The sequence below is a fragment of the Mustela putorius genome, unplaced genomic scaffold (assembly GCF_011764305.1).
Source record: "Mustela putorius furo isolate JIRA1106 unplaced genomic scaffold, ASM1176430v1.1 tig00000224_pilon_pilon_pilon, whole genome shotgun sequence".
Lineage (NCBI taxonomy): Eukaryota > Metazoa > Chordata > Mammalia > Carnivora > Mustelidae > Mustela > Mustela putorius.
Genome location: NW_025421321.1, coordinates 25,843,775 through 25,866,376, shown reverse-complemented (window position 1 = coordinate 25,866,376; position 22,602 = coordinate 25,843,775). Strand labels below are relative to the sequence as shown.

At 39.2% G+C, this 22,602-nt stretch overlaps 1 protein-coding gene across 11 annotated transcripts in view; it reads right to left on the bottom strand.

Annotated features, from left to right (window-relative positions):
* CCDC85A (coiled-coil domain containing 85A) overlaps positions 1-22,602 on the bottom strand; it is a 204,163-nt gene that overhangs the window by 2,936 nt on the left and 178,625 nt on the right. Inside the window, exons 4-6 of one of the 11 annotated variants that reach the window (XM_004780292.3) lie at positions 9,702-9,836; positions 6,639-6,758; positions 3,055-3,153 (exon numbers count right to left, since the gene is read on the bottom strand). The exons of 5 other annotated variants lie outside the window; for them this stretch is intronic. In XM_004780292.3, the coding sequence (XP_004780349.1) occupies positions 3,055-3,153; positions 6,639-6,758; positions 9,702-9,836 (354 nt within the window). Of the gene's footprint in view, positions 1-3,054; positions 3,154-6,638; positions 6,759-9,701; positions 9,837-22,602 lie in introns of those variants that run through there. 5 more of the 11 variants (XM_004780293.3, XM_013049865.2, XM_013049866.2 and 2 more) reach the window with 5 other exon arrangements.

Genomic DNA, 22,602 nt, shown 5'->3' with positions numbered 1-22,602 from the left:
CCCCAAATTTATCTAGCTCTAAAATGAACACAAAACCATTTGGTTCATTATTGAAAGACGGTTTGTTTGTTTGTTTTCGCATTTATTTTAAATAAAGCAGACACTTTAGGGAAACCCAATACAAGTCACTGTTACACATAAGAATACAGCATTCTGTCTACCTTCATTTCTAAGCCAATTTTAGCAGACACAACTATGTGGTAGAAAGGACCTGTCGTATTTGAAGAGGAGTATATTGATGGTCCTTAAATAGTAGGAGATGAATGATCTAGCAACGGAGGGCTCCACCTGCCCACAAGAGTTAGGGAAAGTCTCATTTCTTAATAGACAGTGAAAAGGAGCCAAGGGATGCTACGGACTTGCCCTTTCTAGCCCTTCCATGGTACACACACCGCTGATAGCAGCAGAGGATACAGCGAGATGTTTAAAGCACTGCTAAGCCAAAGACCTCCAGGACCATTGACACAAAATATTAGATGGTTACAACTCCAAAGTGCCAGTGCTCCCCAAGTATTCAACTGTAGGATGCCATAGGCCTTAACCTTGATATTACCATGTGGTGGAAGGAGAGTCCAAGAAGGAAAAACTCTGAAATGAGCCAATGATACTAAGAAGGGTGCAGAGTAGGGACTTGTTAACTAAAAGCAAGACTAGGTGGGTGTCTGAATCAAACAGACACTTTTTTAGCTCTTCTCAGGGAATTCGCAAGAGTCAGACTTACCTAAAAAATGAACATATTGCACTGTAAGAAATTAATCTATTAATTAAATCTATTTTTGTGATACAGTGTGGAAAGAGAATAAAAGTATCTCTTACTAATCAACATGATGCTAACAGTCACTTCTTTGTATAGATGTTGACAACTGATCTCCAGGAGGCACAGCAGAAACAGAGGTAAAACTTAACTAAGTTCTAGTTGAGTCTTCAACTTGACCTTACATTATAAGAAAACTTTGTATTTCTGAGACATTATTATATAAAGCACATAGTTCCTTCACTAGGTTTAAGAACCTTAGCTAGGTTCTAAGAAATTACTTATCTGTTAAAATTGCTCACAATCTGTTTTTCTCTTTATTCTCCAGGATGCACTATGAGTGTTCAGGGGTCATATGATTTATAATGGTGACAAAAACATTTTAAATCAACACTTTTTTCTCTTAGCTTTTAAAGAGTTTCCAAATGTAAGAGTGCTAATCATTGGATTTGCGTTGGCTTGCGTTTTTTCATCAAACTTTGGGAATCGAAGACAAAAGTAGACAGGAACTGCTAAAGGCAAACAAGGAGGGCAAGCTTGTGGCTTCCTGAAAATATCTTCTACAGGGAAAACCACCACTGCCATTGCATATGGTCTTCTGAAGCACTTTTGGAAATACAGGCCAACAGAAAGATAAACACGAACTAATTGAAGACTCAGTCTGTTTCTTCTGTGACTAAGAAATGCATTATCCAATGTCCGGAAGTCTTACATCTAAAACAAAAAGGCAAGAAAACAAGCAATCCTGACATGTATTTTTTACAGAACTTCAGGAATTATGAAAAATAGAGAGGGTACCTTCTGGAAGATGCATTGCCTTTTATTCTTGGGGAAAGAAAGTGCAAGTCCCCAGATTTACCCCACTTGGGAAAGTGGTGATTGCTGGTACTCAGAGGACATCTGGGTATAGTCCTGACTTATTGTTCATTAGAGAACAATTCAAGAAAGCAACTTTATTTTGGGATTTTAGCTTCTTCAAACACAAAACGCAACTGTGGGGATCATACCCAGAGCTCCTTCTCCAAACTGCCCGGGGGCTGGGGTGAAACCCTACCACCTGAATTACAAAGGATCCTGTTGTACTTCTCTTTGGAGAACCACCGGTGGAATGATCTCTGTGCTCCTTTCTGGTTCTAGAGTTCCTAATGTTTGAACTTTCTTATTCCATAGTCAAGAGATGAAAAGCAACAGGATTTTTAAGTGTGTGGCTTAACTATTTGACTTGATCTGAAGGACATACTCAAATTGAAAACTGTAAGGACAGGCTGAAAAGCTACAGAAGGTCTGAAGGGTGGTGCACTGGGGAAATTAGGACTTTTAGAACTAATGACCTTTTGAAAACAGATGAAAACAGATGCAGGAAAGAAAAACAGCTACAACACAAAGAAGCAGGAGAATAAAACTGTGGCCCCAGCACATATAAAATGCCCAGGGGACTTAAAACATTTACTGGATTCCAAGAATACCTCAAGGAAGTAGATACATGAGAATATCTGGTCCTAATAGCTTAAAGGTATTTCTAAGCAATTTTGATACCCTCATGGACAAAGAATGTGAGGACAAAAGTCCAATAGAGCCAGTTAAAATCAGTGCTTAATATAATCTGGTTGTTTTAGCTTTTTAACAAACTTTACCAATTATACTCTTGTGAATTCTTGGATTAAATGATATACTCATGCATATTACTCAAAATTTAGCCAGGGATTAATAATAAAATCCAAATCCAATTATTGATATGCATCAAAATAGCATGTCATTTTTTTTACTGTGTTTTTTGCTCTGATTTCTGTGTCTTATCTCTTATGTTCATATTTATTTCCTCTTAACCATTTTCTGAGCTTTTATCCAGCACTGAAAGGTAAAGATACTACTTTATGTGACATGAAGTGCCCATATCACATGATTTTTTTCCCAAATTTGGTTATAAATAAGTTTGAAGAAGGCTGTGTTTTATCACAGGCCTTTAAACACTGATTTTTAGGTACCACTTGAAAGTATGAAACAGAAACCCATTTCTCAAAACGAGCACCACAATGTTAGACAATAAACAATTTTAAAATGTTCATAGATCATTCTGGAATCCAGAATTGGCTGATTGTTGCTTACCTCAATATTTTATGGCTGTTAATAATACTGCAATAAAATATACTAAAGATAAGAACAAGGGGAATTGGTTTTATTTTTATATTAAAAAAAAAGGCATTGGGCCAGTATTTTGAAAAGTAGGTATCCATAAAGTGGTAACTAAGCTATGATGGAGCTTTCAACACAGAATACACAATAAAGCACATTAAACTTACATTGCACATTTCTCTGACTATAGCTTTTTCTGTCTCACTAAGGTCATTTTCATACTCTTTACCCTGTTGACGATCTATAGTTTCCTGAACATCCAAGACCTGGATTTGTTGAAAAAGAAAAGCAAATTTCACATGGAAAAAAACTTGTTAGTTATGAATTAAACCATCAAGGAGCTCCACTTTGTAAAACCTTTGGTTTTCTCCGTGTCTGCATATCAGAGTGGATTAATATATGGCAAATCTTTTAAAAGGGATCAATTCTACTTCATTTTCAAATGGCCATGAAAAGCAATTGTATCACTAACAGTCAATTGAATGTATCTAATTATTGTAGACATTAATAAATTTAGTTAATTGGGTCATTAAGATAATGTGACTATGTCCACCATTTGGAGAAATTCTTGCCCCACTGTAAAGGTGAGCAATATAATTAACGATCTGCCAGATAATCCAAATGATATGTAGACATGGCCTATAGAAAAGAGGACTAAAGGAGATGATATGGACAGGTGAAACCGGTCAGAACCCAGGAATATGTACGTAAGAACTCGAGGGAACATGAACGCTACTGGCATCACAGTTCTTGCCTGGACATGTTCCCAGGGCCTAGAAAAGGCCTATGAAAATGGTTCTTTGATAATATCAAAGAGAAAAACTGACTCCTTTCAGTGAAAATACTTGAGCAACACTTTATCTTTCATTAGAGCAAAGAAAGAAAGTGTTGGCATGAGATGCTTTTAAGCAATTTTAGAGGCCTCTGATTCCACTTCTTTTACATTATCTCTAAATGGATTCTAAATATTTCTTCAAATAGGTTTGAAAGTTTTCAGGCCATACTTTCTATAGGTCAAAAGGGGAGAAAACTTTGGTTTTGAGTGTAATTTTTCTCTATATCCTTTTATAAGCCAAAGCACTAATAAAGCGAAAAGACCCAAGAAAACAAAGCCCCCAAAGTAACGCTTTTCCTAAAAGCTCCAAGAATCCCCACTGAATTGTGACATTGCTAAACTCCTTGGTTCTGTTGTTATCATGGTCAATGCTGATGGTCACACCTAAAGGTGTCCCCTGAGAACTAGCACCAGTGAACAGTTGAGCCAAAATAAATTACTTAAGCATGAAGTGGGACCTTCATGTCCAGTTCATAGTTTGCATGGATATTTACTGGAGTTCAGTCTTGCAATAACCTAATTCACAAACTATTCCTTTGTTAACTCAAAATGTCTAGCCATTATTACTCTGTAGGTGCTACTACTTTCAGGAAGGATATCACGGTAGTAAAGGAAAGAGTTAGAATCTGTTCACATTCTTCATATAATCAGAGGAAATCCTGACTATGCTCAGTGAATATTCATAGAAAACTTAACTCCTGGAACAAGCTCATTTGCCTACAAATTCAATTTCTAATGCACCTCAGAGAAGTGTACTTCTCAGTTAATTTCTACTAAATGAAGTGGAGCTCCAATTAATAGCATGAATTTTAAAGCAAGATAAATGTGGTGTTATTACAAGTGGGCTAATTTCTCACACTGATTTATAACACTTTTCTCCCAAACCACAGCCACAGTTTGTTTTAGAGCCTAGAGATTTTGATGGTCGGGGGGTAGGGGTGGTGGGGGGGGAAATCTCTCAGAAGATGAGAAACTGAGCCATTGTTTTAATTCTTTCACGAGAGAAATTTTATGTTATAAATCACTCTAGGATCTAAGGGCTTTTGAAAACAAGACACATTGAGTGGCTACATTTCTTCTTTTAGGCTGTGATGTCCCTAAGATGCATTTCCCAGAGGCAGTATGTCCCATAGGCACATATTTCTGTTTCATGACACAGTTTACTCATAGAAGCAAACGTATTTTGTATTCATGAGCCTCCCCTTAGCCAATAAGGATGCTTCAGTTGCTCAGTACTACCCATCTGCTGAGTGAGGACACTTAACATGTTCTGATTATAACATAATTATTTTTTTCTCTTAAGATAAAAATTTTATATGAAAATTAGAGAACGAATTCAGAGAAAATTGAAGAGCTTCTCCTTGCCCTTCCCTTCCCTTTTACGCCATAGGAACACAGGTGCAATGAAAAATGGAGGAAAGATTGCAGTGCTATCCACTATGCTGATCTGACTCAAACTACACTTGCCACTTAATGAGGCATCGGGCAGAAGCAGTCTTCAATCCGAAAAGTAGAGCAGAGTATGTGCAGATGCTAATAGTACAGGACGAAAGACACTCGTTTTTTCTTTCTAAGATGCTCTTTCGATAGCTAGTGTCTGGTTCATGCTCAAGTAACAGCCCGTTTATCAGGCTGCTCATGCTACACAACATCCAAATGCTGCCACCCAGAGCAAGATGGTGGTCAGTTGATAAAACAGCCCCCCCTGGCTGCACGCGGTGCCCTCATCCTGCTGTGTCATCCCATGCAAATTCCTCTCGGTTCCTCACTTGGTGAGTTATTCCAACCAAGACGGAAGTGCCAAGTGAACGGCTCTGGCCAGCTGCATGGTTCTGCTACCTTCTCACATCTGCAATCAGTATATGCTTGGGAGGAGCAGCTCATTTCATGGAAGTTACAACAAAATATAATGGGGGAGCTATATCTCCTGCTGAAACCAAATCCAATACATATTCTGAATTTCTTATCTGGTTATTTGCTTTATGCATGCCCCAGATGCACTCCAAAAGAGTGCATCTTAAGGCTGCTGATAAATCATTCCAAAACCAAAACCATTTTAGTAAAGCTGTGAAACTCCAAGGGCAAGGGCGGGACTGAAGTATGCTACCTACCTGATAGCTCCAAAAGGTTTGATCAAGGCTACATGTTAGGAATTACAGATAATTTGAAGGACAGTGAGTCATACCTTGGAACTGATAAAATTTCAAGGAACTGCCCTAATTATTAAGGTGATTTTTATTGCCTGTATCAGTTTCTTCTCTTAGATAATATATTATTAATTTTACTTACGGTGCTTACCTATTAGAAAACTCACTATTGGTAAAGAAAATAAATAATACATTTCAGTTGGATCTTTTTGGCAGATACTTGGAGGATCTGAAGTAAAAACCAAAAATAAAACTAGCATTATGAATAAGACCTTCTGTTTTCTAACACTATGTAACAGCATTAACTAGTTTGAAGACCTAATTTCCAGTTAATGGGGGAACAGGAGGTTTTTAGTTCAAGATTTTCTTTTAGTCATGGCACCATGTACTTCACTTGCATCAAGAAAGAAAACTCAGGTATCCTTCCTTATTTTGGCCAACACTTGAGACCCTCTTTTGAAATCATGCATGCTAAAGACACTGCCCATTAAATACCCAGAACAAGAGTTTACACACATGGATATACATGCACATCAGACTTCAACTTCAATGCAGAGTGATATGAATCACGTTACTCAAAACAAAATGATAAAACTAGAGATTTTTCAACCAGAAATACTCAAACTCAGAGTTGCAAAAAAAAAAAAAAAAAAAATTCAAAACTTAAAGTCTCTATGGTTAAAACAAGACTGTGAGGACTACCAGACTAGAGCAAACAAGCCACGACACAACTGAAATTCTGGATCAACGGTTGGACACAGTTGGTTACCTTAAGAGAATGTACCACGGGTTCAGGCTGCTGAGAAGGTGTGGTATGTCCACTGAAGCTAGCTGGAGAGTTGGGTGGACTGTTACTCCCATCAGCCCCAGATGACAACCTAAAAGAACCCTTAGTAGAAAATCAACAACTTTGTTATTAAAACAAAAGTCGTCTAATAACTGCATAGATGTCATTCAGTATTCAATTTCACTGCCAAATGAGAATCAGTTACATTTTTTCTAGCCTGCCCTAAGACGCTCTCAACCTGTTAATTGGAATACGCTTGCTGCTTGACCAGCAAGAACACTTAAGCAAGAGTCATGGCTATGCATGTCCAGATGTCATTCCTGATTTGCCAAAGAGAACAATGCCCCCTCAGGAATGCCCATTAAGAACATTTCAAGAATGATTTTTAAAACTTAAAGATACTCAAGAGTAGGGAATTTGCGAGATACTCAGCAGCTGAATTAAACATGCTCACTCAGCAAGACAAATGGTATATTCCATATGTCTCAGGAAATATGCACACATTTCATTCTTGCATTGGAGAAACGGTATGTCTTATAAAACCCTTCTTGGAGGCAAAGACCTAAAGCGGAGCATTTTCCAAAGAGATTTACCCAAACTCAGCATTTGCTTTAAGGTAGAATTATTTTTTGTTTAAAAAAAACAAAAAACTATGGCCACAAATTACATATTTGTACTCATGTGACTCTTTGACTTCACTGCTGAAAAATCAGCACTCGGGCAAGATTAACTTGGTCTATGAGAATCCTCGCCACCCATACAGGAACTGGGAAAAAGTAAAACTTCAATTATGTCCTCTCCTAGAAAAAGCAGCCAAATGGGAATTTCCTGAGATCATGATACTCAAAGGGCCTGAGAGAATTTAATTTCTGCCCAGCAAATCTACAGATTTTCTTCATGCCTAACAGATTAATAACTGCTCCATTTCCCTTGATCTTATGACTCTAATACCCTGAGAAGGAGCCACTGAGGGTAGCTTCATAAAGGGAAAACACAACTGTGCTTAGGGACATTTATTTTCCAGCACCTACAGAAGAGCTTCTGTGTTGCGCATTTTAGGGACGAGAAGGGAGGATCTGAGAGCAGCAACAGGTCCAAGTATGGGTTTGATGCAGACCATATTCTTTGTAGAGAAGTTGACAACTTCCATTGATTTTCACAAAGATGGTCATTTTTGCAGTTTGGAGAATCTTCCCCCTTCCCTTGCCACTTCCTTCTTCCTACGTCCTTAAAGGCTATCCTTGCCACATCACAAGAACTAGAGCCATGTTCTTTTCCTCACTCAAAGAAATATGCAATCAAATTGGGAGCTGTCCCCGTTCCTGGGAACTATCCACCAGGGAGAGGAAGCTGTGGAATAGGACATTCAGCAGACCTCTCCAGCTCTGTCCTCCACTGCTACTAATGATTATGTTAATAGCAGGTGATGACATAGGAAAGCCAATTATGATAGTCCAAACACCTTCTGGCGGGGGAGAATGTCTATGTTTCCCTGTATTTGTAATTCAGATCAAATCAGACATAATAGTGCCTGAAACAAATAATAGAAGGAAACTCATTAGAAGTTTTAAGGCGGTGAAGGGGCCCACCATTTCCCCCAACATCACCATCAAATTTTGGACACCCTTTTCCTGTATAGAGATGAAATGTTTCCAAAATGAAGGAGTTCTGAAGGAAGCTCTTCTCTGAAGAGCTCTGGTTCCCTACTATTCTCTTTTCCTATCTGCTTCAAACTTCTCATTTAGGACCCACCAATGCAATGCAGGTGACCCTCTGGTTGCTAATCTCACCGGGCAGGCCATAATTTTCAGCTATCCCTCCTTCCAGCCCTTCCTGTCCAACCTTCTGCTGCCCAGCACTTCTGTTTCAACTGTTCCCTTCCCAGAGCTGGCAAAATGGTAGGCATATCAATTCTGGCATGCTTTTGCTTGGGTGTGGGGCCTTTGATCTTTTGGGGGCATTAGATTTGAAAGAATGTCTAAAATCAATGATAACTGGTTTCCTTAAACCAAATCCTTTGGGCACGCTAACATTGTTAAAACATAAGGAGAGTCCTGTTCGTCCCTTAAACACTATTTTCTGAAATACTAACAATGGCTAAAGTCAGAACTGCCCAGTGGAGAAAACTCATTCAGGGATTAAAGTTCTCCTTCAAGTCTCCTTCTGTGCCAAGGACTAGATCACTGGAAAGATCATTGTTCGTATTTCATGTGGTTTTTGATAAAGTCATGAAGGTAAGCAAATGCCTGGTAAAGTTGTATACCAACAGGTGCTCCGTCCTTTTCTAGATTATAACAATCAAGCACTTCATTCAATCACATCCCATTTAATTACTCTAAAATAAAAGGCCATGTATCTTTGTGACCAATATTTGAAGAATTATCTAGGTTCAATCAATATCCCCTCTTAGTTGACTAATACATTTTCACATAACTGTTTTAAAAAAATATGCTGAGTGGAATGCTAGTGAAACAACTGATTTCAAACAGTCCCTTGGAATTTATTACAATAACGTTAAACCTGTTTGTTTAAATTGTGACTTGGCTGCCTCAAGGAGACAGGGAATTTAAAAAGAAGAAAATCTAAATAAAACTGGGAATATGATTCCCAGCTTCCAGGTTGTTTTCCAACGACATGTGATCACATAGTGCATGCACCACCTCTTGGGTCAGCGAGCACTTTTAAAAGGCAAGGAATAATTTTCTGGGCTGGTCTACAGACAATTCATTTACATGGCCAGGGATCTTTTTTAAGCTTCTTCTCCTGAAAGGTGCATGGTACCTTTGTTCTCCAGTTGCTTGAGGTTACTCAACTTTCAACCCCAAGTTCAGGAAACAAAACAAAACAAAAAAAGCAAAACAACACTGACGCTGTTTAGGAGATGAAAGACTCGACTCCCAGCTTCCCTCCCCAGAACAGACACACACAGCAACTTTCTTTCATGTGTACAGATTTGCTCTCTACCCCCCAGTGTCACTTTTCCTCTAGCAACAAAAGCCATCTGTATGCACAAGCAAATGCAGCAGCTGACCCATCTTCACTCACCGGGAGAGTGGGCAGGCATCGTCCTATTCCTCGGCACCCTTGCCACCACTGCAAGACCCGCCGGGCTCTGGGCCCCCAGCCTTTCTCCATATTTGAGCTGTTTCTAGTTGGAGGTTGCCTTCTATTCTGGGTGGCCTTATATTTGGAACAATATAGTACAATCACTCAGAAAAATACTCTTTCCCAAGTCTCAAGAAAGCAGATAGAATAAGAAGCTTAATGAAATGAACCACAATGACCACAATGGCAAGCTGTAACATGCACCTCTAATTAGGGGAAAAAAAAATAAAGTAAAACCGAAGCCCTGTCTATTAGAGCTAATAATGATTTTTTTTAAAAGCTTTTGACTAATTAAGTTATTGAAAAGTGATAGGTGATAATGCCAAACTTCCAGAAAAAACTGAAGCTACTTAGACAACTTTGTTCATTTGGTTTTACTTGTGAGAAATAGAGAAGTAACCGTTAAGTCTTCTTTGTGTTTAATATTATTCAAAATGCAATTGGGAGCGCGATGCTCTTTTGTTAAGAAACACAAGGTGGGTAGATATGTTCACCAACATTTCGAAAAGCTGACACTGTATCAGATTCTCAGCAACATTTGGGCACATTGAAGACTGTGTAATGAGCTAAGAGGTCATCGCTGCATTAAAATAGCTGTTTTACATGGGCTGTATACATCATTATCAAAATATCTATTAATCAGTTACTCTCCAAATTTCTACACTTGTTAGAACTAAAGATACCAGATAAGTAAAAATTTTCAGTTTCTATGGCTAAATAGCATAATTCTATTAAAATTATCAGAAGAAAACACTTTCCTCTCCCTGACAACTTATACTAAGACCCTTATCTAAGTGTGCCATTCTTAATAAGAATTTTTTTAAAATATAGAAAATTCACCAAATAGTACCCAAATTCTTTAATTTTAGGAGGGTGAAAAATGACCACATAATTCTTCAGTTCCCACTGATCTCTTTTTGTAGAAGTATTTCTACAGAAATACTTCTGTATTTCTTTTTGTATGCTGTGTTGTGAATAGCACTGTCCTAATTTACACTCTTCTCCAACGTTTGGAGGCTGAACAATGAAAAAAGAGTAATGATGACCACAGCTGGTACTCGCAAATCTCTCTTCTGAATCTATGGAATCAGTAGAACTGGTTACCTATTAAATAAGTCAGCCACACATATTTCTCACATGTAACAGAGCAAATTATATATTTAGACTATGATGATCATTTCATTGTTAGCAACACGGATTTGAACATGGCTCTTTAAGTGATCTTCTCATGTTGTCAGTATCTAATTTCTTCCCATCACAAGAATTCTATCCAATAATTTATAATGTGGTTTACAGCTTAAAATCTACCTCCCAACCATAGTTCTATTTCTCAGATAATCATTAAAAAGTACCGTTTTTTTTTGTTTTTTTTTTTTTAACAAATGAGGCCTATCTTCCAGATTTGGTTCCCTTCATTACTTAAACATCTTAAACATCTCTTAGATTTTACATTTCAGGATTCAATGACTGAGTAAGACATACAGGGATTCTTACTTCCCTTTTCCTTAATGTGTAGTGAGATTGAATCTCAATGCCTCTCCAATGTAACAAGCTCATTATCATAACCATAAAATCTAACATCTATAACTATTTAGAAGCCTGCTGGAAGGAGCAGCCCTTTAGCTATAGTATTTCCCCACTTTTGTAAAGTAGATACAACACGACATAATAGCTGTGCCTTTCAGCATCTTGTAAACATTATATATAGTTTGCATAGTATTATTAATCTCATAAGAGGGGGCAGTATATATGGGCCAGATTTTCATGGAAGAATAAACTACTTAATGGTATAGCCATTTTAATTTTAAAGGGAAAGATACTCTGAGGTCTGTTGACTTTCTATTCATGCTGGCAACTTTTAAAAACAAAACAGAACTCCAGGTCATGCAAAAATGTATTGTGGACTGGCCATCAATTTGACCTTCGAGTACATTAAATGGTATATATGTACTAATGAAAGCTTAGCTCTCTCTTAGCTCTACAATGGTCAATCACACTATTTTCTGAAGGCTATCTCATAAAACATAATAAGCCTCACTAACTCTATAGGTAGAATTGTTTTTGGCAAGTTCAGAGCTTGAAGCAGGGAAGCCTAGATTCTGGCTATCAACCAGGAGAACAACCTCAAACCTTAAAAAAGTCCCTTTCTATTTTTTGAGGAGTTTTATTTTTGCTTGGTTTTGTTTTCTGCAGTTTTCCAAAATTCCAAATTTATAAAGAATGCCTGAATGACATTACTATTCCCCTAGACGTCTGTGTACTCGTCAGCCACTTTGTATCCAGGTACATAGCATAACCCATAAATTGATTTAGGTATCAGGAGGACCACTCTAAATGCTAATAGCAAAGTAATGCTCTGCATCAAGACTGAATAGGAGGTAAATTGCAGATTACTTACTATGTGGTAAGTACTCATTATAGAGATCATGAAATCTAATGCTGTAAGCAAACACCCTAGATCAAGACACAAAAATATCCCTTACTATCACTGAAGAAGATAAAATGTATTGGTACTGTTATGCCTCTTATCACATGATATCTGGAAGATGTTTTTCTAAGAAAATTGGAACTTGAGATATTTTCTAGTATTGTCCTTATAATACAGACTTCTCAGAATTACGGGAACAAAAGCGGCTACTCAGTTTTTAAAAGATCATCTAAACAATAAGAATATATATTAATTATGGTATCATTGGATAAAATTATTATAATTCATAACAGTAGTTTTAAGAGAACCAACAAGAGGAAGTAATTGTGATTAAGTTGTCTTCTTGCTATTTTATGGTTACATTTCTTTTATTGTTATTTTAGTTGACATTCTGGAAGCTTCCATTCTTTGGCCTTCCAGAAGTATATATTAAAAGTCTTTAACACAAAAAATTTGTTTTTATATTTTATCATATAAAATACAGGCTTCCCACTTAGATATAAATCAGATGTAATACATTTGTAACAAATTTTGGAGCCCAGCCCTCTTATCTATTATAGGAAGCCAACTATGGAAAGCTAAAGATTGATCGGCTAAAGTGGTTTCCTGTTAGTTAAAGATGTTCAATTTTTAATAAGGTCTGAAGCTAGGTCAAACTACCATATGGTGTATCAGAATGCATACCTAGTTGAGGATGGAGGATGAATTTTCTTTCCTTCTTATGGGACAAAGAATAATGCTTTGCTTCATTTAATCAGGAAAGTACTTTGTTCAGTTTGATCAGTCTTCATTCTGACATACTTTTTACGAAACTGCACTAGCACACAAACAGAAGCTTTAGAGGTTACCCTGACAGATCTTTTCCAAAAGTTCCTGTGAATGAGTATAGAAATTCTGAGACCCTCTGCTCTAATACAGAACAGTTAGTTGGCTGTATTCAAAGTGTATTTTTTTAAATGATTTTATTTATTTATTTGATAGACAGAGATCACCAGTAGGCGGGGGAGGGGGGAAGCAGGCTTCCCGCAGAGCAGAGAGCCCGATGTGAGGCTCGATCCCAGGACCCTGAGATCATGACCTGAGCAGAAGGCAGAGGCTTTAACCCACTGAGCCACCCACGTGCCCAGAAAAGTGTATTTTTAAAATTGAAATGAACTAATGAAAGGAAACTTTTCAATACCAATTTAAAATAGTAAGCAGTTTCCTAGATCTATGGCTATTCGTTTATTCACTTAAATATTTACTAAGCAGCTACCAAGGTAACATCCCATGCTATGCCAGTACTAATCTAGTAACTAGTTACTAATCTAGTAACTTTTTGTGTAAGAAAAAACAAACAAAAACAAAACAAAACAAAAAACAGCAAAGTAAGTTCAAGTCATTGAATTTAGAGGTCACACTGCCTGGGCTCGGAATCTTGGCCAGACTCTGAGCCTCAGTTTCCCCCTCCATAAAGTGTGGGTACTTATGATACAAGGGTGCTTCACTCGATGAGGATACTTATATGAAAAGAGCTCTTAAAATGGCATCTGGGGGCGCCTGGGTGGCTCAGTGGTTAAGCCGCTGCCTTCGGCTCAGGTCATGATCTCAGGGTCCTGGAATCGAGCCCCGCATCGGGCTCTCTGCTCAGCAGGGAGCCTGCTTCCTCCTCTCTCTCTGCCTGCCTCTCTGCCTGCTTGTGATCTCTCTCTGTCAAATAAATAAATAAAATCTTTTAAAAAAAAAATGGCATCTGGCTCACATCAAAGGCTCTGCAGCAATTTGTTGTTCTTCTGAATGTGTTTGCTTTGCTTATCAACACATTTTATAATTTATATGTCAACCTACTTTCATATGTTCATTATCCAGAGTAGTTCTCAACCTGAGGTAAGCTGGCCCTCCAACGGGGACATCTGGCAAAAATTCAGACATTTACTGGCTGTTAAAATTGGGCAATTTCTGTGGGGCATTTATGGGTTGAGGCCAAGGACGCTGCTGAATGCCTGACAATGCCCAGGTTGGCCCCCATGACAAAGAATTATCCAGCCTCAAAGGTCAACAGTGCTCAAGTTGAGGAAGTCCAATTTAGAGAAGGAGAACTGCACTGGAAAACAGCAAAGCCACATTTCTGGCAACAGCTTCATATATTCTGCAGATGAGGGTAAGTGGCCCCCACCCCCCCGATTTGGTGATTGGGATGATTTTAAAGGAAACTCTCTCAGCTTCAGCCCTCAAGTGGTCTAAGTATATAGACATCTCCCTTCCCACCCCAAATAGGAAATTACTCTAACAGAAGGGAAAGAATTAAAAACACCTCAAACATCTTACTGTTAACAACGCTAGCAGAAACACAATACAAATGGGCAGCACAGGGCAGGGGTCCAAAGAACGAAGAGCTCTCTGAGAGGAGACCGAGAGCATGCTGCAAGCACCTTAAGCATCAAGACACCAATCCCACAGAGAATTAAATTGGCAGAAGGTGCTTTTCTGGAAATGATGAAAAGAAATAAAGCTTCCTTAGCAATATGGCAGGTGGAAATCCGGCACTCAATTTTAAGCAGTCACACTAGGAAAGAAAACAATTGCCAGCAAATAGAAATGAGGGCCCTGACCTATGAAACAACATCCCGGGGCAGATGAGAGAAATCCCTACCTGACCAGCGACCACTCTCTCCTTCACTTGTGGCTCAGGGTTGTATTTGGTCTATGGGTCTGCCTCCTCAACAGCTGGATGACTTCCTGAGGGCGTGTCTGAGTCCCCAGAATACTCAACCACTGAGCTCCTGCTACCTGTTAGGACTCTCCTAAATGCTGTCATTTAAAATATTCTTCAAACAGGGTGCCTGGGTGGCTCAGTGGGTTAAAGCCTCTGCCTTCGGCTCAGGTCATGATCTCAGGGTCCTGGGATCGAGTCCCACATCAGGCTCTCTGCTCAGCGGGAAGCCTGCTTCCCTTCCCTCTCTGCCTACCTCTCTGCCTACTTGTGATGTCTGTCTGTCAAATAAATAAATAAAATCTTTAAAAATAATACTCTTCAAACTACTACATGTTAGTATCTATTGAGACACTAACTGTTGGCCTAGTGCTATTCTCAATAATTTAATAATTTATGCTCCATAATTTTTGTGTGGGGGTCCTAGAGATCTTCTGTTCTGTGCACCCACTGCTTAGTTCCTGGGCTACAAAGAGATCCTGGGGAGGATCTGGTTGTCTGAAATGACCCCGGGTTTGGGCCAGGGGTAGGGGGTCACAGGGGCGATTGGAATAAGAGTGTGTTAATATTAATAACTGATACAGATGAACCGGTGTATACCTGCTTAAGGTCAGCTCTGTACTCATTTGACTTTCTCCATTTGAGGCATCTAACTGTGGCCCCAAGAGTTACAAGTCTGCATCTAGAATCATAACCCAAGGATTTTGAAACTTAGAATTTTACAAAGTCTCCTAAAGAATTTGTGGAGAATTACAGACCATGCACTTTGGAATACAATAGGAGTTAGGAGTCATGCTACAAATGAAATGCGATAGGGCTCCAGAGAAATACAGTTGTCAAGAGAACAATCTATTTCCTGTTCTTTTTTCCATTTGAGTTTGGGTTCAGTGATACTTTTTTGGATCTCATGCTTTTTTTATTTTTTTTTTTAAAGATTTTATTTATTCATTTGACAGAGATCACAAGTAGGCAGAGAGGCAGGCAGAGAGAGAGGGGAAAGCAGGCTCTCCACTGAGCAGACACCCTGATGCGGGGCTCAATCCCAGGACCCTGAGATCATGACCGGAGCTGAAGGCAGAGGCTTAACCCACTGAGCCACCCAGGCGCTCCTCTCATGCTTTTCTTGATACCATATCAGTACCATCCAGAATGCCACTCTCTCGATTCTGGTTCCCATTCATTCATATTCATATTCTCTCTCCCTCTCTGATCCTGGAATAGGTTATCTTAAAAACTTGCTTCAATCCTGGCTTTGCTGATGCATAAGTAATGATCATGAGAACTTTACTTTCATTGTTTAACAGATGCATATCATTACTCTGACCACTCACCTTAAGGTAACTGATAAGAATATGGCTCACAGCTCAATTTTAAGCCCTGTCACATTTAACAGTAAGATTTCATGTATCTTTGAGCTCCTTGAGGTCACTGTACTTGGCTTTTATTATCTTTGAAATTGTGATCACTAGTACACCCTATCTGTACATAAGAGTTTCTCAATAAACTCTATTACTGGATGGTCAAAATCTAGATGTGAGATTGTGGCTTTCCTTGATCATCTCAAGAACAGTTGTGTCAATGCTTTCCTTGTGTGTCTATACATTTGGTCATTAGAAGCCACTCAACTACTTGCCAAGTAAGTAAAGCACACCTCTCGAGTACTAATGTGGCCCGAATCAAAGACTCCATGTCTTTGATGGTCCAGATTTTGGCAAGTTAAACTCTGACTAAATTCCCATTCCTTTTTTTTTGTTTTCATTACCCAATTACTCATATTTGAGCAAAATAAATTCATCCTGAAAATCTTTAATCACTTCTATTTCTAAAGCTATAGTAAAGCTCAAATATGTTAAAATAGCAACTGAAAAGATCACTGGGGTTGGTTAGCAGACCAAAAGCAGAAAGAGACTTAGACCAGGGCATCCAAAGTATATGCTGGTTCTCATCAAAATCATTATGTGATGCCAAACATTAAGTGGTGAAAATAAAGTAATATCAAAAGAGATATTATTCTCAACTTCACTAAGTACAGGCCAATCTGTAAGAATCCAGGTGTTCCCAGCCAGAGAAACTGGAAGATAATATTTATTCACTCATTTTCATTTCTTATGCCAAATAATGGCTAAGATTAAGGTCCACAGAGTCACAGAAGAGACGGTAAAGAGCTTTAACTCAAAGAACCTAAAATTTTAGACATTTTCCCTGTTCAGGGAAACAGAAGTCATTCAGAAGGATGTACGGGGCAGAGTAGCAAGTACTGAGGCGGACATAGAAGGCCAATGTCTGACTGTGGAGAACCTTGTACAATACGTGGAGGATTCTGTGCTAAGGCATGGGCTGTGATAAGACCCAGTTCGTGTTTTAGAGACCCTTCTAGTAATAACGTGGAAAATGATCTAGGTGGGGCAAGTCTAGCTGGGATGAAGTCCAATTAAGAGATCATCAAAGAAATCCAAATGAAAAGTGATCACTCTCTGCTCACCAGACAACACCCGAAGGAATGAAAGGTTAATACTGATGGACTATAGGGCAGGACCCTGTGAGCCTTCACGGTAATCTGAATCCAGGATGGGTCCCTGGTTTCTGGCTGGGCACTGGCTACAGGGTCATGCGGTTAACCAGGCCAGAAAATGCCAAAGCAAGTCATGTATCTAATTCCTTCATCAGATTTGAAAATCAAGATGAAAGAATTAACAATATAAAGCCCTGAAACATCTCTCTCATAGACACCCCTACAGTGGTTTTCTTCTGACAGGTAAAAGAATTCGCAAAATCTTTAAACGGATTGTAACTTCATGCCATGATGAAAATATCCCATCAAATAATACTGTGTTCTTGGGAGAACAACCTAGTAATTTTGAGATACCTGAGAGTCCAGGTGAAACTTGCAGATATAGAAATACAGTTTCAAAAATAAAATAAACTAAATGAAAGTAATTACAGAGATTAACACAATGCCTTTTTACAAGAATTAGAGAAGGCAAATTCCAGAAGAAAAGAATTCATATCTTGAAAGGGCTAGAACAGCCAACACCGTGTATCTCTGTAGCCAGAATGACAGCAGACAAAGAATAACAAGGAAGGCCTGATTTAAAAAAAAAAAAAAAAAAAAAAAAAAGCTGTTAAACAATAGGTAGGAAATGTGAACAATTAGATTTATGTACTTTCTGCTTCTAGGTAATGAGTTTATGTGCTTAGTTCTTGTCTTTTGTTAACCATACAATCCTCAGCGAGAAACACTCAAATTTCTAGGGAAAATATGATACATTTAAATGATTTTCCAATCAGGTTGACATCAATTAAATAGTGAAGATTGATGGCATTTTTGTTGAGAAAAACATATCTGAAGACTTTTAGGGTTATAAGAATGGGGGTTGAGGATGCAGGAGTAGGACCCAGAGTCAGGACCTGCAGCTGAATGGCCAGTGTAGACGCTCAAAGCAAAAAAGGAACTCCGGTTAACACTGCATTTGGCTTGCTGAACAGAGTTGACTGATGCAGTGTTAAATCCCTCAGCACTCTCCAGAGCGCAGTGGTAGACGTGCTCAGAGCTAGAGCCCCAGGGACTAAATGACTATTTAAGAGATATACTTGTTGAGTTGACTAAGAACTGTTGTTACTCTGTGAGGTGGCGTTGGCTGCCCTGGCTTTAGCAAAAGGAAGAGTCTTCTTTTTCCTCTTTTGCTACGGGCTCCCGCACAAAATGGGAAGGTCAAGATAAGAGAACGGTAGCACCAGTTTCATTCCAGGGCAGCCACTAGAACGAGTACTTCTACCCCCAACCAGCACAGAATACAGTTCCATCCGTGCCATTTCTTGGAAGCTCCATCTTGGGAGGATTCGAAGTGGCTTTAAGTGTGAAGGCTCACAGGAACAGAAGCAGCCGAAATGAATGTCATGGAGCCTCTGCACATGAAGTGGAAATGAAATCTCTAACCGGGAGCGATGAACACCCTCCTCTACCACCCCTAGTGAGAACATCATCGGGGCACAAAAGGAAGCATCTTGAAAGCACGAGCTCTCTTTTCACAACCAACCCTTACCAGGAAGGAAGGAAGAGCCAAACAGGCTTATGTGTGTCCTACCTCATAATGTAAATAACTTATGATGAAAAACAAGAGTTTTGGATTCAAACTATAAATGCTCATTGGAGTCAATAATATTCAGAAAGGTGAGTCAAGGACCCATCAGAGAGTTTTAAAATAAAGGGTAAAATCACTTTGCAGAATGAGTACACAAATCATCTATAATTCTGGGAGATTAAAGAAGTTGAATGATCTTCTCCTTCCAATCTGGACTGTACTTTTTTCTGCCCTATCTTTACATTTTAGAGTGTCCCAGGGCACAGTTCACAAACCTTTTTCCCCCTCAACATTCATTCAACAAGAAGTTCTAATTCAGTCCCACGGCCACGTATTCTTGCAAATTTGTATGTCCAGCCCTGACCTCTCCCTGACTTTCACCTCTATATCTGACTCTGCAGGTGACATCTCCTCATAGATGTCTCCCTCAGATGTACCATGTCCAACACAGAACTTGACTCCCCTGTACCCTCCTAATCCGTCCCCCTTCCAGGATTCCCCATCTCCATAAAGAGCACCACCAATCATAAAAAATTACTTGGATAAAAACCCAAGGAGTCATTCTTGATTCTTCCCAGGGCTGCCACACTGGACGAACCCTGGGCTGTCACTTGCTGTCCAGCCTATGTAAACAGTTCCTCCTGGGATTGTCAGTCCTCAAACTATGAAGCCACATGCAACCTCTTTCCCTTATAGTCCAGATCTAGTCTATCATGGAGCACTCTAACTCTACTTTGATAAATCCTCTAACTCCAACACTTCCTCATCATCTCCATGCTACCACTTAGTACAAGCTACCACCTCCCTCTCAGGCTACCGATCTAGCTCCCTAATGCGTGTCCCTATGCCCTCCCCAACCTGCCTTTAACTTCTTCAGTCTGCATTTCTAGTGACCTTCTGGTAATGTAACTAGATGTATCACACCCATGCTCCATTCCTCCAGTGGCTTTCTAGGAACTAAGACCCAAACCCAAACACTTGATTTTGGTCAACAAAATCCACAGGGTCTCTCACCTGCTTGTCTTTGATCTTCCCACCTCACCTCTTGTTATTCTCTGTCTCACACACTCTGTTTCAGCCACACTAACTTTCTTGTGCTTGTTTCCTCACACATGCCTAATTCACGGCGACTGAAAGCCTTTGCCCTTGCTGTTCTCACTTCTGTGACACTCTCCCTTACTCCTTCCGACCCCTCCTGATGTCACTACCTCAGAGAGGCTTCTTCTAACTCCACGCAAAATACCCTCTCACTCCAATCACTTACCAGTTCTGTACCCTGCTTTTGTTTCCTTCAAAGTCATTATTACTTCCATATATAACATATTTGGCATTTTAAAAAGAATAGTCCACTAAAATGTAAGCTGCATGAATTCAGGGCTGTATCCCCATTGTCTAAAGCATTATCTGTATGCAAGGTGCTCACAAAATATCTGGGGGGTCAACTATTGAAAGATCGGCCAATATAAGCCATCAGTTCTCCATGATCTACAGAAATCCTCTTCCATTTTAGTTAGGGGTTGTTGTTTTGGTTATACTAAGGAAAGCAGAGGAAGCCCACTAATCACCTATCTTTGAATCGATATCTCTGCACCGATCTAACAATAAGCATCAACATTTCTCATTCCAAATAGCAAGGTCACTGCTTTTGCCTAGTCTCCATGAGATTCTGGGGGTAAAAGACAGCATTGATAGCTGATACAGAAAGCAGTTTCCCTTCATCCCTCCATACAATCTCTGACCACAGCTAATGCCACAAACCAAGGCTGCCCGGTTAGAAATTTTTGTTTCTCCTGGAGTCTCTAGGGCCAAAATTTGGAGAACACTATCCAAGTAAAGGAGCTGGCTGACCTTTAAAATGCATGGCTAAAATTTTCTGGAAGGTTTTGAAAAGTAACATCACAAAGCTTCAGGAAAGGCAAGTTTTAAAAAGAAATTTTTTGAAAGTTAGAATTTTTACAACAGTCTCATCCTGGAAAACAATCTGGTTAACCAGCAGTAAGTTTTCCTAAGCTAGCCAAAGTGGTTTAAAAAAATAAAAGTCTTTTGCTAGCTCTGGAGGGAAATGACCTGGAGACTAATGAGCGCCATACGCTACTCTACTCGCTACTCGCATCCTGACCCTCAGCAAGTCACTTGTTCTCAATGGAGAGGCTAAAATGGAGAGTCCTATCAATTAGCTTCATGTGGCGCCTGGGAAGGGTGACTAATAGGCCTGATTGCAAGGCACTTTGAAAACATTAAGTGCTACAGAGAAGTTCCCTAATTTCCAGATGGCCATCAGTTGCCATGAAAGCAATGCGAATGCATCTGGCTCTTTTTAAGCTCTTTTCCACCCTTTGGCTCTTCTGATGTCAATCGGTCCCGTGACAAAGACAAAAAGATGAGTGAGGATTCTTCTCGCCCTTTTATAGGTCTCCTCCTAATCCACAGGAAACACCATGGAGACCCAAGCTAGCTTTTGCTCTCCTTTGTTCCTTCCAAAGGACCTTGCAGATCCCCAGGAAGAGGGACTACATGAATGGCCAGAGGAAGGCTTTTCCTTTTTGTCCTTTTCAAGTGTAACGCAGATCATCATTAAAAACCACAGATTTGACAAAGATCATGGGAGAAGAGAATATCAATGACCTGAAAAATACAAAAGTCACTTTATTCTTACTAGTGATCTCCTGATTTCTCATTCTATCATGTGAGGTCCTCATTTAAAGAAAAAGGGAGATTAATTGGTTTCTGACCTCCTTCCATGCCAGAAATGGCTTTCCTCATTCACAGATAGACATGGATTTAGAATTTCACTTGTCTGTGAAGGAGTATATAGCATTTCATGTTCTTTCCAAGCTACCTGTCATGTGGTATCTATTTTAAAAACAAGCTTGCCCATGTTATCTTTTTAGCAGTTGCTCTAAGACACATTGTGTAAGGACACAAAAACAATCACTCATTAAAGTACAGCTTCAATCATCAGACATATGTGTTTCAGAAAAGTACAAACTTCCTATCTGTTAGTACCACAACAACTGTCCTGTAGGGGAGGACTTGTCTTTTCAGTTCAAATGCAAGCATCTTGATCTCCAACAAATTTTCCTCCCAAAGCTAAGTGGCTTGTTGGAAAGAATAGCTTGGCCTCTTCCCAACTATTCTTCTGGTTCACTCACACCTCATTTCAAATCCCACATGTTGATAACTGAGGGCAGGTTTGGGGATGACAGGAGAAAGAAACTTAAGCCAATGAAAATAGAAATAGTACTTATTGGGAAAAATTTTTGTATATAATAAGTTATTTATGCACAAATGAAAATTTGCATACCAATATGAGGGACCAATTTAAAAAATGATTATTAAGAGATACCCCAAGAAACTGACAAAGAAGTTCAGGGTAGAGTAGGAGGTCAGCAAACTACTGTTGGAGTTAAATCCACACCCTTTCATCTGTTTTATAAGTAGTTTTGTTAGAACACACCCACACCTGTTCATTTAGATATTCTGTTTTCAGCTTTTCGGGTGCTACAATGGCAGACCGGAGTAGTTGAAAAACACCATATGGCTCACAACTTTGAAAATATTTACTATCTAGCCCTTTATTGAAAAGGTGCCAAGTCCTGGTTGAGGTGATAAGAACATTATGACAGGACTGGAATAGTC